The 18,868-nt window shown below is 36.7% G+C and overlaps 1 protein-coding gene across 3 annotated transcripts; it reads left to right on the top strand.

Moving 5' to 3' along the window:
* The first annotated feature begins 877 nt into the window (after nucleotides 1–877).
* On the top strand, nucleotides 878–18,713 carry LOC143471205 (C-Maf-inducing protein-like). 3 transcript variants are annotated; one of them, XM_076969598.1, is made up of 20 exons: nucleotides 878–1,179; nucleotides 3,775–3,998; nucleotides 4,171–4,296; nucleotides 4,413–4,463; nucleotides 4,549–4,620; nucleotides 4,755–4,844; nucleotides 5,188–5,232; nucleotides 5,502–5,564; nucleotides 6,879–6,959; nucleotides 8,737–8,945; nucleotides 9,229–9,461; nucleotides 9,572–9,695; nucleotides 9,912–9,977; nucleotides 10,329–10,355; nucleotides 10,572–10,728; nucleotides 11,190–11,315; nucleotides 12,894–13,073; nucleotides 14,463–14,609; nucleotides 16,362–16,464; nucleotides 16,759–18,713. In XM_076969598.1, exons 1-20 carry the CDS (start codon nucleotides 1,053–1,055, stop codon nucleotides 16,890–16,892), a joined length of 2,385 nt encoding a protein of 794 aa, XP_076825713.1. In that variant the 5' UTR covers nucleotides 878–1,052; the 3' UTR covers nucleotides 16,893–18,713. The 3 variants fall into 3 exon arrangements, with proteins under 3 accessions (XP_076825713.1, XP_076825714.1, XP_076825715.1); XM_076969599.1 differs by lacking the exon at nucleotides 878–1,179 and adding an exon at nucleotides 3,012–3,196; XM_076969600.1 differs by lacking the exon at nucleotides 878–1,179 and adding an exon at nucleotides 3,521–3,629.
* The last annotated feature ends 155 nt before the right edge of the window (nucleotides 18,714–18,868 follow it).

Genomic DNA, 18,868 nt, shown 5'->3' on the forward strand with positions numbered 1-18,868 from the left:
GAACGCACGATTTTTTTCTGGTGAAATAGTGACAGTCCATAGGGATTGGAGTTCAGGGGTCCAGTTCACATGCAATTGCAAAATCCCACGTGGTTCACTTGTTCTCTTAACCAAAGTTCAAAGAAATCACTAGAGATTAAAAGATACCTCCATTGAGGTTAATATAGAGGAACTTAGTTGTAAACAAGACTATGCTGGGCTAGCGGATACCCAATTATGCCGTCACCATTCAAACATGTTATGGACTGACCAAACTAGATGGTAACTTAACGGACATTTTTAAGGGTTAGGTTAATCAGGCTGAGGAAATGTATCATGTTATATCACGACGTGATTTCTTATGATCTTAGAAGAGTGCTCGTGGGCTGTTAATGCATGTGTAAGTGTTTGCAATGTTGGCTACACTTGTTTCATAGAAAGTTACTGTTTCACTGTAACTATAGTGATGCAAGTCGTTGTTAAAGAATAGGCTGTTAAATTAGAAAAACAGAGAATGTTACATGCAAAAAGTTGATTTTATATAGACCATAGCTATTTAGGGTTTAATGAAAGTTTAATAAAGGCTTGATATTGCACTAAGTTGTGAATGGCTTCAAGTCTAGGTAATACTTGTACATGCTGTGTAGGCTATATTGATCAAAGTTAAAACCTGAGCATCCAAAGGTTTATTGTGATTTTTTTTATTTAGCGCAACAAGTGTAGTAATAAACACATTATACTTATTAAACGTACTACACTTTAGTCCCCCTATGGACAGTCAAAGCAAGAATAAACGGATTTGAAATTGAATAACGATATTGGTGGTAAAGAATGGGAAAAAAGTGGCTTTGTTTAATAAATTTAGTTAACTTGATAATGTTAGTTTTAATAATGTTATTACTAATTCTATTTGATCTTTACGCAGCTTTTATTTTTTTCTGGACTTGCAAAATGTAAATCGCAGCCAAAATTATTAACATTAAATATATCATATATCTGACATTTGCAAGTTTGTAATTTGTTATTAAAGTGATACTGGTTGCCATACTGTCATTGGTCATCTAAAAAGTAACATGTCGGACAAGCCTGTAAGTGGTTTGAAACGAAACCATAACTCCAGTATCAAGGATAAATTTCTTTGGAATAGGAATAGAAGAGGTGCTCAAAGTTTGAAATCACGGCCATCCACAAAAGATGCTGGTATGTATCTCATTCTCAGTGTTGTTATAGTATAAAGAATGGTACACTTTATTTTCTCTGATATAACATAATTTTTTTATAGTATATTGATTTACTTTATGCAACTTTGGTAATTATGTTTTTAGTAAAACACAACCCAACACTAAATTACAGAATTATCATTTTGAAGGGTTTGAATCAGTTTAAATTGATTCAAATCCTAAAAATGTACTGTATAATGTGTGAGCCATACATCTTTTCAAACCAAATTTGTGACTTTTTACTTGGTACAACTTGGATAAATATTAATGATCTTATAAACACCTGGTAGCAGTAAACAAAACAATTTACAGCCAGATTATGTCACAAAAATAAAAGTAAATGGTAGCATAGATGTTTTACCGTTTTTTATTTAGCATTAATAGTTCTTGTACAATTCTCTTCAAACTGAAACATGCTCATCTGCAGTTTCTTTAAATTTTCACAATTTTTATGAGGAAATGTGTGTGCATTTTACTGATGATAAATACTGTCATTCATGGCTTTGTGACTTCATAACCAAATTATTAGACAGGACAGTGCAATAGGATATATTCTGGTTAAATATCTTGGATTTGTACAAGTTTGAAAAGTTGGCTCTATACGTATAGTTCCTCGCCATACTTCAATAATTCACCTAAGAATTTTGTGCTTCATCACGCTGATGCAGACACCTCATTACACTGTTTGAATGGTTGTAACTTGCAAAATCTATTTTTCGTGTTGTGTGTGTTTTCTTGCTTTGCCTGAAATAGTTCTATCAAGGTTTTAATTGTGATGGAAAGATCACAAACAGGCTCAGCTTCTGTGATGTGGATTGTAGAGTATTTTGATTATACATTTCATCACCTTAGTGCTTTTGCTGTTTTCTATTCAGCTGAATTTTTTATAATTTTTTGCAAACTTTTTACATTTAATTTTTCTATTTATATGAATTTTCATATTATTTTTTTTATACATACATATATCTATCTAATACTGTCACTGCTTATACTGAAAGATTCACATTAACCAGATGGCCTTTGAAAGATACATATTAGAAATTCAAATAATCTGATGTGAATTGCATCTTGCACACAGATGTATAAAATAAAAGCAACAGGGGATTCCCATAGATTTAATTTAGGTTTTTATTTTGATCTATTTGGTATTTGGCTACGTTAAAGCTGAATATGTCACTCCAGAGTTTTGCCTAATTTCAGTTTTTATTTCGGAATTGAAAATACACCTGTGGTTATATTAGATATGTTTAGTATTAGGATTTATATAGTCCACATATACCGTGATTATGGTCAAGTAACCTATGATATTATGTTGTTATGTATATAATACTTGAATTAGTCTTGAATTTGTAAACTCTTCTCTGTTACGGTAACTTTGAAATTATATATCAAATAAAATTATATGGTTGCTTTTTTACTGTAAAAACTATATATATGTATAATACTATAAAAACCGACTATATGTAACGAAATGAAATATGGCATGCAGTTGATGTGGATAAGGTAACATTAAGTATCCTGTATTTTTAAAATAACGAGTCCTAAATTAAATTGTGTTCGAATGACTCATCATGCTTTGCAAGTTGAAGCTGTTTCCTTAAATATTTTTAGACTTTGTTTAAAATAGATGTTGATCTGTATTTTGTCAACGCAGTTTGGTTTGTGAAAAAATATTTCCAGTCAAAACCTGTCAACATTTTATGGTGAACTGCTAGTGGTGACACACTTCCTGTTCAAGAATTAGTGGAGCATCCCATGATGACTATTTTCAGTTATCATTTTGGCACTAATTAAAATAACGTATTTTTTGCCTAGCCTATATAAGCATGTTGATGATAGTGAAAGGTTCATAGCGAAGATTTAGTTATGCTTGAGTTAGTTAGTTTTTCAACAAAGCACGGTGCTTAATGTGTGCTATGCTTGTAGGAAGTGAATTGCACTTGCTTGTTCTTTAAAGTGCTGTTGTAAACAAGGTTCAGGTATTCTTTGTATGCAAGGTAAAGAATTATTTTTGTGGTTTTATAAAATTTTGCACGACTTGGCACATTTTGAATACAAACAACATAAAACCCCAATTTTTGCAATTAAATTAAATGTTAGTATTGCTTTGAATCGAGTTAATAGAACTCTAGAAATTTAGAAAAGCAATTCACTTACCAAGTTTTGATTGCGTGTATATTATATAGTATTTGCGAACTTGGCCTGGTCATGCTAGTGTGTGACTGTGAGTGGTTTTTAAATATTGTTATATATTGTTTTACCTCACTAGCTAACTGAAGAGAATGTATATAACTACACAAATTTTCTTAAACTATATTTTCAAATTAGATGTTTTTTTATTTTTACATGTAATTTGATTTTAAAAATTTTGGCTTAAATATATACGTTTAGATAAAATTTACATAATTATAGATGACAGTTTTTGTGGAAGTGAGTAGATAATTTATTTCATTCGTATTAGCAAAATTGGCATGTGTATATTATAGTTATTAAAAGAGCATACATAGTTTTAATTTATTTTTTTCAACTGTTCATTGTGTTTCAGATTTAATGATCATATTCTTAAATGTTACAGACAAGCAAATCTCCAAGTTCAATGCCAGTTCACCAGATTTATTCTCCCTCAATGCAATGAGCAACAAATACAATGTATTTTCTGGTGGATATGTCAAAGTTCATGTTTTATCTGAAATGTCTAACATGAACATTTTCGAAAAGCTGCTACACCACACCAGATCTCTCAAACAGTGGGAGATTCATGACATTAGTCTTGAGCAAGATGAAATCGTATCAAAAATGGTGTGTAATATTTGCTAGGCTGCTTAAAAATTTTTCTTCTTGTCACACTAATTTTCGATTTGTTATAAATACTCGTTGTGATGTGTAATCGGTTTACGTTCTTGGTAACATAATAAAACTTACTATGGCTTGATTATCTATTTATTTTAAAGCGTTTTTTTCCTTCTTATAGCCAACTGGGATTTTTAGCACACCGTTGCCTTATTCTTCAATATTAGGTGTTATGTCTGTGGACTTAACAAGAGAACCCATCAACTGTGTAAAAATCGTAACAAGCTCTTGTACCTATCTGCTTCAGGTAATAATTACCTCGTAAATTTTTGTTGTTAATTAAAGCTCCCAGTTTGTCTGTTTTAAGAAATTGCAGTTTAAGTCGTGATAAATTTTCAGTAACTTTTTCCAATTCACATCCAGGCACCAAATGCTTATCAAAGAGACCGTTGGTTTTACACAATTGAGTGGAAGGTACTTGAGAATAATACACATCTTGTGCTGTATTTTTATTACTCTATTCAACCGACAGTATATAAATCCGACTTTGTTCATTTAGATGAACGTGCACAAATACAGAATGAAGTTGTATAACTCTGTAAAGCCTGAAGCGTTACTCTATGAACTGAAGGTAAATTCAACATTCTTAGGTTTGTCATCATTAACTTCAGATTTGGATCTTTAAAATCGTGCATAGTTTTCACATCGTAAATTTTAACACAAATCAGTTTGTTCTCATACACCTTGTGAATTTCCAAATTTCAGGTCCTGGTCTCTTTGACCGTAGATTGCCCTCTGTACATTGATGACACGCACCAAGTTCTCTTGGATATTGTTTCCTGCCTATTGTCACAGGTAGTCCAATATTCTGAAGAGAAATGCATTATGACAGGCTGAAATGCTTGCCAAGCGGCTTTCGGCCAATTTCTGGTTCAGTGATTTATTAAAAATTTAACTATTTTAAATTTCTTACTGTATGTTGTTCTGAGTGACGTTAATGAGCTGGGGGCTACATGTTATTAGGTATTGAAAGATTGCCTGTAGAGAGTTAATTATAAACGGGTGTCCAAAAATAGGCACAGTTGTTTTTGATAGCTTTACTTCTTATTCTATAGCCATGGGCTGTTGTACTATTTTTCTAAATAATGGTTAGAAGGTTGTTGTGTGTGCTATTTCAAGTTTACTTTAACTTTCATAGAAATCTGAAGCCATGAGCAATGTCTCGCATGAGGAACTTATCACGGTAAGCTTTTGAATTGAAGTAACACTTTGCATATTTATGTGTGATATACATGTACAGGCTACCCATCTTAGAAAAGGTTTATTACACTATTAAAAACTTTTTCGTAGCAATATATCTAGATAATGTTTAATGTCCCATGATAAGCTACAGTTGATACTCTTAAATTTTCAAGATACCACCATTAAATATGTCTGCTAACCTTAAAATGAAACAAAAATTGAAAATGCATTTTACCAAACGTTTTATGAAGCAACGTTTTGTTTTTGTAGGCGCTTGCTCCTTTAGTTGACCAGAACCAACCGTCCCTGGAAATATGCAATTTTTTCTCAAAGGTGACCGCTTTTTCTGAATGTTGTTTATACTAAAGCCTAGATATGTTTTATGCATTTCCATGCATCGGTACCTAGGGTTATGTGTTTGTGTGTAATAAGGTAGTCGGCAACAACCTGAGAGAAAACGTTTGTGTATCATAAATTAATCCGTAAAACCTCAGAAGACCAGTCCGTGTTTTCGAAAGAATCGAAATGGAATGGAGTATTATGTCTACTGTGTATAATAAACTGGTATTTGGGGGTCTTTTCTAAACAGCGAATCGTTGACGTATTTATGGCTAACTCAAATGACGCATGTTCATGGATGTCTCATTTCGTACACGCTTTCACACGTCATACATGCCGCAAGGGTTGTGTATGTTAATGTGATATCATTGCCCTTAGCGAATTTGCAGCTTTGTCTGCAGCTGTTTGGGGTTTGACTAAATCGTTTACTTGGTGCGGAATTACACGTTGCCGATTAGCATTACGGTTATTAGCAATTTAAAACTACATTTTTCTTCCCTAATTAAATTTCATCCCTAAAGGACGCGTTTTGTGGACTGTTTCCATAGCTGTTGATTTCTGCGCTAGTCATGTAGCAACAGACACATTACACACAGTGGAAATCCTAAAAACCTGTTGAAGTGCGTTTGTGCTCGAACCTAACTAAAAACAATCCTTGCCCACACAATTCGTTTTCGCCTATCTGCCGCCGTTACAATATAGTTGATCAGTCTGCTAATTATGTTTACATTTATTTTTGTTTGTTTTTTGTATAAGTAGCGTTTAAAAGAAACACCCCCGTTTTAGGTCGTTGTAGCGATAACAGACTAGTCATACGCGTGACGTCAATATGACGATTTTGTCACGTCACTAAAGTCTAAAAAAGCTGCCATGTACGCATTTTAAAATAGCTTTTTATTGGTCTTTTTCCTTTGGCCAAGGACTCGCAGTATACGTTTATGAAGTTCCCCCGAACTTTGCTTGGTATCAAGTTGCACCAACAGCAGTTTCTCAAAAGCCCAGACGGGGCTCAGATGTTATGGCTGAGGCCCTTTTTGCAATTACCCAAGGTCACTGAAATGTCAAACCGAAATTAGAGGAAACCTATTTTTGGCAACTTCGAGCCCCTGCTCTTTTCTATGCCGATATAGATCTTTGTTGAACCATATCAAATGCCATCTAGTACTGTACATTCTTACATTTACAATAGACCTACTGTGCTGTGTTAAGTTCCCGTGCCGCACTTCCGCATGTGTTTGAGTGTCTCGGTTAGTAAAATGGATGATGTACGTGGCATCTGTAGGAACAAACTGTACGTTTTCATTGCAGCATTGCCGCCAATCTCCACGTTCAATCATCGTCATAGACATGTTCACCCCAATCGTACAACGTATTTTGAAGCATAACGTGGTAAGTTAACATCAGTTTGAAATACTGTAGTACAGCTAGCATAGCATGTTATGTCTATATTAAGTATCTGTATTAGAATAACACCGTTGTCGAGTGACCGCAGACACTAATTTCGTTGTTTTGTGAGTTGTATCCGTTTGTCTACTGCGTGTTGTTTTGACTTGTCAGGGCGCGGTTTCTCCTTGATCGTTTCAAAGATGAACTCTGTAATTTATTTTGTCCAAAAAATAAACATCTGTTTGGTTAGATAATTATTATCTGTTCATTTCCTTGATTACCAATTTCAAGCGCATTTTCAACCAAGTATGTGATATTACGTGTAACTGCATAACACAAAAAAATGTTTGCGTCATTTTTAAACTCTCCGAATCTGCCAAAATGTCCCCGTGTTTCACACGTCAGATCATCGTGACGTCACACTAAGAAGAATCAGTGAGTAATAAAATGTTGGTTCGCTTCCTGTTGGACTGATCTGTTACAAACGAGCGGGCATGCTCTGGTCTGCTGGTTAACACAAGCCAAGCAAAAACCGATAGTGTTCTGAGAAAGTCATCACTGTCAACACGCGTTTTTTCACTCCCTTGTGCTATTTGGCACTTTATGCTCTCAACCTTCGGAAACCGGGTATCAATTGGAACATAATCTTGTATGTAACGATTTCATTTCGCTATTTCACTGCGTGTGAATTACTCTGCGCAATACGGTGTCTCCATCGTTATGTTATTTATGTACCCCCAAGATTTTACACCAATGGCTTATTGCAATCGGTAGCCCCGTTTCTTTGACTTTCTTATTTTCTTATGTAGAACTTTGCTCTGCTTGGTTTGTTTTTCTATCACCGATGGAATGGTTTCATAACATGCATAGTAGGCGTTTACTTTTAGACCTAACTCCCCCTTTTTACTCTTTGTGATATAAAATCATGTAACTGTGCGTATAACATAGATCATTTCCTACGTTAATTTAGCGGTAACTGCTACCGACTTCGATGAAGTTATTTTCGCTCGTTGCTTTTGAGCTATTCATGACCGTAGTTTTTTAAATCGATGCCATGGAAATAGCGTGGATGGAAGCGAAATAAGCCGAAAGGTGGAAATAGCTTGTTGTAGTTTGAAAGTTCTATAAAGTCGTCCGCACTGAAGACGTGTCTGCCTTGATACAACGTTGTATGCCTCGGAATCTATGCTGAAATAGCCTCATCTTCGAGACGGTAATCGGTAACCACTTTACATGTAATACTCGAATATAGGTAGTATTTTTTTAAATGTGTTCCACATATTACGCTAATAATGCCACAATTATTACCATAATCAACACATTCCAAATTCTGAACAACGCATTCGAAAAACCAAAGTCGAGTCGAGTATTTTGCATTTAGTAAAGGCTTTTTCCGGTGAACCGATCGTTTTTAAACCTTCGTGATCTCCTTGGTCCGGTAGTTGGTTGGTCTTGCCACATTTACCTTTGTATCGTGGAGTCGTCTTTTTGTGAAACTTTCCGGACTTTCACAATTTTCTTGGCATTAAGACCGATGGCATGCATTGACCATATCCGGTCAGTGCACTGGTTGTGTAATGACTCGGTGTATTGTTTAACCGTTACAAAGCATAAAACGTTTAGGTGAAAATTGCATGTTATGTAACCAAAATCTTTTCGAAAAAGTTTACAGTAGAAAATTAGTGCCATCACCAAAATCGAAAGGTTTTTGTGAACTCAAATAACCGCATCAGTTGTGCAGTCCTTGCATTAGTTGTAATAAATGTCAAATGTGTGACAGGATTTTGGAAAGTCTACGTGGCTGCGGACCTTCGTCGTCGAATACATCCAAGCACTAAACTGCCAGAACAATGGAATTGAGTCGGTGCGCACTTTCATACGCTCAGTACATGGACCACTGAGTCAATGCCCACATCCTCGTATTCTAAACAACTTGGTAGCCGTGTGCCTTTCCGCAATCTACCAGTGTTTCTCCACAGAAGGAGCATCGTAAGTGTGTTATGCTACACGGAATTTTAATTCCAACGATTGCGTTCGATATTGCTCATTACGATTTTCCCGGATTAACAACCATGCGAACGGCCCGCAATATACCGTCCGCTATAGGCTCGGCATTCTTTCGTTTCCTGTTTGGATTTCACGTCACACCAGTTACTTGAGAGTTCTATTTTTACATTTTTAACACAGCTGCATATCACGTTTCGCAAAGTCAAAAGCTAGCGACCATGCAATCGCTCATGCACCATCTTAGTTATATTATCGTTATATTCAGCGGCGAAAAGTTCATCGCCCTAAAGCACAAACGGACGAAGACTCCAGTTGCAACTGCAGTGTCGCCTGTCAACGAACACACAAAAAACAACCTGAATAACCGCGTTCAAGCGATTGCAACCGATGTCAAAAACACAAAAAATTCGTTGCAAGAAAATTTAAACAAACAACTGCAGCAGAAGGAACAGCAAAACAGCGACGCTAAACCTCTAAACAACAGCAAGCAGAATCGAGGTAAAACAGGATGCTGTACATTTAAAAATAGATTTTGAAGCCTAACTATTTGAACGGTTGATACGACATTTGCTCGTAATGCATTTTATTCTGTCATCGTCTCTTAACAGCCGACCTTAACCTAAAGGAGTCGTACACCGCTAAACTCAACAAATTGGATGAAGGCAACAAGCATGAAATGGCTGATGAGAATTATCAGGTCGTCGTGCTTTTTGTCGAAGTTCTTAAGGAAATGTGAGCAAACATCTTCTATACATTAGTTTAAATAATTGTGGGCTATGTGTTTTTTATAGATTGGTTACGATGATACAACACTGTGATATTTCATTGTGTATTATGAATCAAGATGGTCAAATTATTTTCAATAAGCCTGTTACAGTTAGCTCAGTTATATGACGAATTTGATATTTTGTTTTATTTTTCCTCCGTAACAAACACGTATTTATTTAGATCGAAAATACTTGACTGGTGTCCTGGACTGGCAAGCCTGCTGCAACCTTTACCCTTTCCTGATGAGTATGTGCTTATTCATTTATGACGCCACATAGAATCATAATACCCATTGTATACAAACTCGAATTTGCGAACAACAATTCAAATTTCCTCTTCACGTACAGTCACTTACGTCATAAAAACTATTTTTAAGTGGCTATGCACATGTGAGAAAATTAATCCCATGACAATAACAGCAAGCTAAAATCCTTGCTGCTTGTACTGTCTTACTGACGGGCAGAAGACTTCTGAAACGAAAGTAGCACTCGATATAATTTTGAAAGCCCAGTTACTGCGTAGTGTTTAGAGCTTGGTGTTAACACCTATTGTTTTTTAAGTGTTGTCGTTTTTCACCAGTGCGTTTTATTTTCGCAGATCCATGACCAATCTACAGTTTACAAGGTAAGTTTCATCCTTTCGAAATACCCGGGTCCTTCTTTTTAATTGAACGTCTCGAAAACTATAACTTACTGATTCTATTACAACTCTATATGCGTCAAGTTGATTAAATTACTCATGTTATTGTTTATGTTGCTATTTCACTTCAAACAAATTTCCACCGCCCAAAAAATAAGCCAAATTTTCTATGATTGACATTTCACGACTATTTTCTCAAAGACTCATGTATCCTGTCATCGAGCGATTCGCGGAAGACGACCGCGAAAGCGTCGTGAAGTGTCTTCTTTACTCGAGGGAAGACAAAGACGGCTGGCTGCAGGTGTACAGTCCCGGCGGCTCAGCTTGCGAGGATAACGGCAAACTCTTTTCGAAAATGGTCAGTTGCCAGGGTTCGTATTACTCGAGGTTTACGTAAGTTCTTTATCGGCGGATGTGCTTGTCGAAAAGATACGTTATCAAATTTCAATAACTATCATTATCCATTTGAACTTTGAAATTAAATATTAATAATAGTAAGAGTTCCCAACGTTTCGCGTTCACGTCTCAGTGTTTTTAAAGCACCTTTGCTCTTTAAACGGCTTTTTGCTTGTATTGTATTCGGTGAAGTTTGCCATCGCTTTCCCAGCCTACTTTCTTTTCGCCTTTAACACAATATATTTAGCCTAGAATCAAGCGTATACGCTTTGATCTTATGTTCCTTAATTAGTGTGATATCGCCTTCTTTCCTCTGATTATAAGCTTCTTTCAACATGATTTCACTGCTTTGACGTCATTGCTTTTGCGTGACGATTGCGTTTAATACCAGCAAAGCCCATTATCAATTTTTTTAATCTTTAGACGGAAGCCCTGCTGAAACCGGGCATGCAAACTGGAAAGTTAAAGAAATTTCTGGCAACACTGGCCAAAACCCATTTACAAGTAGTAGTTATGCTTGCTCTGAGAGAGAACGAAGTGATGATTAAGGTAAGTAATTTGCATATCCCGCACGCCTGACCACCACTCAACCCACTTAAAACAACCGCGATTTACGTAAGTTAGCCTCTCCATGTAGCTTTTACTTTGGATAATAGAGGGTTGTAAATAGCTTTTGGAAGTACTTACCAAGTTAATACCGGCATTGACAAATTTCTAAGTATTATTTTTATGAAAATCATCTCAACGTTTTCCGTTTAACCGACCCAAACGCAATAACAATAGCCTTAGATGTGGATTGGCATGACATTCGTTCGGCGTTATCAAGAAGTACAATTCTTACAGCACACTTGGTTTAATCCCTCACCTAATTGCTTAGAATGAGTCCTGGGCCCAATTGTGCCTGGTTATAAATTCTTTGAACACTATAACACACGAACGTTACTATTTTTGAAATGTAAATATAGGATGTCCGTCCCGACATGAATAATTTAAGCGCTCGCTGCATATTACACCTCTTCGACAAAGACGGGTCATGCGGGTGCGGGGCGTGAGCCTTTGTGTTTGATTTGTAATTATGTTTCGTCGCTCGCTTGTCTGCTTTATTGACAAATGCGCTCCATTGTTGATTGCCGTGATGTCAACCTGTAATTACATTTACGTGGTTTTGTCTCGGCGTCTGTACCCAACCTACAGCTGTATTGCGTTCCCTGCGGTGTAATATGTCGGTTATTATTTTCTTTGAACTAACTAACTGGATGCTTCTTAGATGTGTTTAATCATCAAATTGAATGAAATTTAACCAGAGCAGAATTTTGAGATTGTTCGGTTCGTTTCTGTTAGATGAAGATGGTAAATTATCTCTACACATCATAACAACTAAGAAAAAGTTTTTAAAGTGCTCAAACTTTTGCCAAATTAACTCCCAGTTTATCAGCGGATCCTTATGTCTATGCCAAGCTCTATCTGTAACATTTCATCAAAATCCGTGACTCTCTTTTTAAGTAATTTAGCTAACAGACCAATTAGCCAACAACCAAACGATGTTGGAAACATAACCTTCTAGACGGGAGTAATTAAACGCAGCATACGCATCATATCGAATTTGATTTCCAGAAACGATTTTGATATCGGAACCAAATTAAACTCTGGTTCATTTAGGCTGAGTACACACTTAAGATGAACTTCATATGAAACACAAATGGGCCTATGCCGCTTCAATTTGCTCAGAGCATTGATTGGATGAGCGCTGAATACAGTCGTACCCTTGTCTAAGTTAACACATTGTGACGTGACTAACTCATTGTGTAATGTTGTTGAAATGGGTAAAGATCCCCTACCATTGGTATCAAAGTTGACGGTGGCTGAACCGTGTTGGCCCGGTATACAGTAAAATAAAAAAAAATATATATATATGATAGCATTCTAGGCTCCTAGTACACCCGATGAAGCAAACAGATGCTAACAAAAGCTCGTGCAAAGAAATTAAAAATAAAAGTTAACCATAGATTGCCATCCTATATTCTACTTCTTTATTCTGCCCTTGTTGGTAAGATTTCTAGCCAGGTTTTCTGTACGTCACAAACAAACCTCTTGACGTTAATATTAAACACATAAATTTCATCAAAGGTCTTGAGGGATATGCTCCAGATGGGAATCTTAACCGATGAGCAAGAGCAGCTTCGTGTCGTGTCCGCACTTCGTTGCACCCCCAGCGGAAAGGAGATGTACGAAGAACTGAAATCTCTTCTCATGGTTTTGACTCAGAAAAAGGGTCCGAAAGCATTCACTTTGGCGCCGAATTCGACGGTAAGTGCACAACTTAGCGTACTGCATGCGCAAAAGCGTAAGTCGTTTAGACTGACTTTGTAGGTTTTGGGTGAAGGAACGCAATAATTTTACCAAAACAGTCGCTCTCTTCGTAAAGCTATGAAGGCTGTTATAGTCGCTCAAAAACACACCCAACTTACTGTATGAAACGTACAGCAAACAATTTTTAGTGGATCTAGGGCATAGTAAAAACCAAAGGGGTTACACGAAGGACAGGCAGTGTTGTGATTTTCTCCTTGCTACAACAATCCGCTCATTCCTATTAGACGTCGATTTTAGGTGCATATAAACTTGATGGAAAGCGCTTGAAGTAGCCCACAATTTGTACAAGCCATCTACCAACAGCAACTTCCGGCGTCGTCCATAAATAGATTCATTATTTTCAATTTAACTCATTCATGGGACCATGGCTACTTATGGCAGAGTTTTGCGCGTTTTTTTACCTCAGCTGCAATATTTGCCAACTCACAAAACTTCGTCTAAGGTAGTTGTGCCAACTGTTGTGTGATTCAGGCCTATTTATACATCACAATAGTCTCAATGCTTTACATATTGCACCCTGTCGCATAATATCAAACGTCACTGTACTATTTTAGCATAGTGTATGCCACTGACGCTTACCCTCAAGTCAGGCAAGTAACTTAGTCAAGTCATGTGATAACGAGAATAAACTCAGTATATTTGCAAGTAGCGTGCATACATCTTTTCCACACGAGATATAATATGGTTGTATGGGTTTAGAATTTCTTTGATTTCTATAATCTATAAAATAACAATCTATAAATACACAAAAACGTAATGTTAAGTCTGTCGTAATATTTTATTGGTAGAGTAAAACTCGCTATAAATCTTATTGCCCGCCGTAAAAATGTATACAACTCGGCATTGTGTCGAGTGGTTTTTAATGATTTTCCGCTATTTGCCCTAGGTTTAAAAATGCTGAACTAGGCTCGCTTGGGTCAACGGCTGCAGATATATTTAGATAAATAGCGCGTGTGTGTATTTTAAAAGTTACAAGAGCACGGTTTAACCCGTACGCTTGCACATGCTTAAAAACTACTTTCGACGTTCACTTTGTGTTAAAAGCGACGCTGAAAACACTTTGTTGCAAGAGCATTATCCAGCTATTTTGACAACATGTCGGCCGCATGCACGTTTTTATCTAAATCTGTCCGTGGCAAAGACGTGAAATTTCCTGTGTCACGTGCAGTTATTTGTACGTTCGCTCGTGCGTCATTTCCTTCTATGCCGGAAGTAGGCAGTTTAGTTGAATTTATTAACCTACAGTTACTGACGTACAGACGTACGGCCAATACTTTTTGACGTCTACATATACGTTATATTCGTGCTACTTGTACTTTGCTTCAGGATAGCGACCTACGTACACTCTTCGGAACCGGTTCTTGGGGTAGTTTGGAGCATTTGGATCTTTCCTTCACCCATGTGACGTCAGCATCGGTCGATGTCTTACGTTATCTCCCTAACCTACGTCATCTCAACTTGTGGGCAACTCAGGTAATTTTATTTCCTAGAATTTATTTTCGATACATCTGGTTTGTGCTTGAAATAACAGCCACGTATGGTTGTGTAGTGTGGTACTGACCAAGTCCCGCTACTACTACAGTTGCTGCAACGATCTCGCCATAGTTTGTTTTGTTAATATTCAAGTTTAAACGCACAGTGCACTAGAGTTTGTCATTAAGGGCCGGGGTAGGTCACAGAAACATTTAATTTCAGACTCTGTTGGGCACAACGGGTAATTTATTGTTCCTGAGATAAACAAAGCTTCACATCACATGATGCTCATTGCTCATTTCACGCGGTTAAAGCAGACCATTTTGACGGCCAAACAAAGGGAATAAAGCTGAATTAAAATCAAAGCATGGTTCAAATTTAACTCGACGATTTGGACTAATTCTTACCTTGATTTGATTGCAATTTTGCTCCTTTCGTTTGCAGCGCGATTAAAATCTGCTTCCATCGTTTCATTCAGTTATAACCAGGGTTTCCACCGGTCTGGACTCGAAATTAAGGACGACTGGGAAACGAAAGAAGAATACTTCCTTAAACAGTGCACAACAGGAGAAGGCAATCAATGTTCTTAAAAAAAAAGAAAAACGAGACACTATTTGCATGTTCTTAATTTTGGGATCTTTTTTGTACAAAATGGTATACTAAAGGTGTCGACATGCCCAAAACTGAAACCTCTGCCCCAAAAATACGACAAAAGTAAGGACGCAAGTGAACATAAGGACAAATCTTAGAAATAAGGACGATATGGCAACCCGGGTTATTAGAGTATATGGGATTATAGGTGCTTGAATATTTATGCCAGTCGACGCCATTATTATCTTCCAGGCTTTTAAGCCGGTTAATTATCGATTGCTTAGTTTTTGTTTTCTACATAAGCTCCCAGAGATTAGTGTTTTTATAAATAATGTATAAGCGAGAAAGTCAGACAAATAGACTTTTCATTCTGCGCTGCTGCTTTTAAACTAGCTAAATAATGATGATTCAAGGTGAAGCGAGAAAAGCGACCAACATCTTTCAATTATGGATTCCTTGTACTGTGCGTATAGAAAGTTGACGTCATTGTTTGTTGTTTAGCATTGTGACGCAGGTTTCGCCATTGTTGATAATTTTTTCGGTCAACTTTTTTACAACGAACGGCAGCTGCTGTTTTTAGCCAAATTTATTTTTATTCATTTTTCTTAAAGTTTCGTACCAGAATTTATTTCCCCAATTTTTCATGTTCTTAAAAAGTTTATAAATATTTTCGCGGTCAAAAGCGATGGAGTCGTCTATTTATTAAATGCAAATTGGAAGTCGTTTAAATTTAGAACGCGCGAAAGCAAAACGCAGATAAATTGTTTAAAAGATGTTTATCGTAAAATATCGTCAAGTGCTGAAACTTTCAGTTTGTTTAGAAGCTTTCAAAGTCTGACGCTTGTGAGTCTTTATTTACGGAATTAATAATACAAAGGCTTGGGTAAAAGCACTCAACTTCTTTATTTAGAATATGTAAATTTTTTCTCGTTTCCCATTTTGAAAGACAAAACAGTTCTATTTTCATCGACAAGCAAAAATCCATTATGCGAGTTTACACACCAAACGATATATGATACTACACGCAAGAAATCTGGCTGTTGTAGACCTATAATGAACCCCAACACCTAAAACAACTTGCACCAGTATGAACTTAAATGCTGAAAGGTGTGTAAAGCTAACAACCTGCCTAATTGCAACTATTTTGTTCATACTTGACAGATTGATGACAAAGGCTTGCGCGCTATCTGTGACTATCTAGATCTTGAGTCGCTCAACTTATGCGAGACAAGAGTCACCAACGAAGGAATACTTTGTCTGGAAGGTCAGTTTTATCTTTATACGTTCACTGGAAATTTGTAAATATATGAAATTCCAAAGATTAGAGTTTGGGTTGGGTTAAAGTTGTTGTTTGTTTTATTATCGGGTTGGGCGATTGCTCCATAGCATAGTGCAGCTTCTAAAGACTATACCTGTTCAATAATAACAATAAGTCATGTGTATAATGATGGCAGTGATAAGTAAATCTCTCAGGTTACAATATTACACGCATTCCATAAGCATGTCGTATACTAGTGAGTGGTAACTTAGTGCTAATAATTACGTAATGATCTTACAGTAATGACGAAGCTGGAATATCTCAACCTAAACAGCACTGAGTTAAATTCGGAGACTTTCCTCCACCTTAAGAAGAAGCTGCCCAATCTTCTTGAAGTTGACATCAACTACACAGACGCCCTCGCAGAACTCTAATGCTGATGGCCAACCCGTCGCTATGAGGTCACTACTGCTTTGACGTCACTACTTTCTGCGTGCCCCGTGTTGACGTTTTTCTTGACGTGACGTCGAGGTTGCAGACCGATTAGACCAGTCAGCGCGCGAGGCATAAAAGAGTTGGATTTCTTGCGTTTTTTGTGACATGGTTTCAGCGATTTTTAAATTAACGATTTAAGTGTTTCCTTCGTCGCATTCCCCGTGTCGTATTTTCGTATTTTCTGCCAAATGTCAATAAATTCTTGCCCAAAGCAGTGTTGTCACCCATCACACACCTGCATGACTCGAACTGTTATCATGATGCTGTCTTTGCAAAGGCGGCCGTTTGAGATGAATGCCTTTTGCGAATCTCGTACCAAATTTAATAGCAACGTATTTAGGAACCTTATAGCAGAATTTTTATTGTTCGTCTTTAAAACACGGGCCGGGTTTTGACTGCGTTTTTGTCTTTGATTAAGCACCGGCATTTTTCTTTTATTTGAAACTGTAAATTGACCCCTTTTGAATTTTTAAACGTCATTTCGCTTCTTAATTATTTGTGAGTGTTGAATTGCTTTTATCTGTCCTTTCGTTGCTCGCGTTTTTATCAATTACAACCCTTGCAGCCGACGAGATATTCAACCGAAAGCGAAATTTGCACCGCACCTTAGCTCGAAACATTCTCCCGCGCAGTTATTTATTAATGTTATGATGTGTCGATGTATTCCGGTTTGCTGTTGTCTACGTTTTTCGATTCAAGTTTGTCTAAAGTTGTTCTTTTCTGGTTTGTCGTCAACCGCGCTTTTCGATGCTGGTGAAATTTTTAAAGCAGTGTTGTGATTAGCAATACGTGTGTAAATAAGCAGTATACAATTCCAGTGTTTATTACACAGATGCTTGCGGATTTTTCAAAAATTATTTAATTTTTTTACCAAATAAAGCGATCATGTTTCACAAACAATGAAATAACTCGTCATTACTTGTTCCGTTAAAATTACGCAATTTTTTGTATTTGTTTCTCGATTTCGCTCGGCTTAACAATCACTCAGTTAATTTTGAATTACCAAGTACATATTCCAACCACCCTACTACGATTCGATTTGGCATATCCAGTCTACTACGTAGTTAACTGGTTGTAAATTTGTAAAAGGTACTCGCTCGTTTGGCTTTTTACAACCTATTTTGCATTGATTGGAATCCGTTGTCGATTTGGTCAGACGCGACAGCATTGAGTAATTACGTGCATTTTATTGGTTGCCATGTTTTTCTCGTTTGTCATTTTAATTTCTCAATCATAACATAATTTGATCTAAGCAAAGCCTCGGATGATTCGACCCGTAAACTTTTTTATAAAAACAAGCCACTTATTGCTGCTACGTATCCTCTGTCTATGCTTTAAATCCGGCGACATTTCATCAATACTAAAATAATCTTTCATCGAACCCAGCTGCACTACTTAAAAAGCAAAGGAACAAAAGTTATGTCACAGTGTACCGTTAAACCCTGCCTTGCATTTCAATTTTAATTGTCAACGTTTTCCTACCGGACAACAGAATCATCCGTTTGTCATTTACTTTTGTTGTCATCGTTCGTTAACTTTTGATTCTTTGACATTCGCTAAGAACGAAAAAAATTCTGTAAAAATTTTGAATGTCATTCGTGATTTTTCATTTCAGAGTGCATTTGCTGCTTTTCGTAAAAACTGACCGTTTAACGAAGAAAAATTTACAAAGATCGTATTTTGGATTAATTGTCGTTACTTCCTGTGGAGCTTTTCAAAGGTTTTCAAACTTTGCGCAAATAAAATCGGAAATTTGAGTTCGGATGATCACGATTGCTGTTAGTCAGCTAGCCGGAGGCATAAGAAGTGATTTGATGGCTATCCCATCCTCTCAGATTACTTCGGCAACATATCTTTCATCTAAAACGGGGTTTTCAAGCTGAGAAGTGGGTGAATAAGCCAAAAGTCCTCACAG

This window comes from Clavelina lepadiformis, chromosome 9 (genome assembly GCF_947623445.1).
Source record: "Clavelina lepadiformis chromosome 9, kaClaLepa1.1, whole genome shotgun sequence".
NCBI lineage: Eukaryota > Metazoa > Chordata > Ascidiacea > Aplousobranchia > Clavelinidae > Clavelina > Clavelina lepadiformis.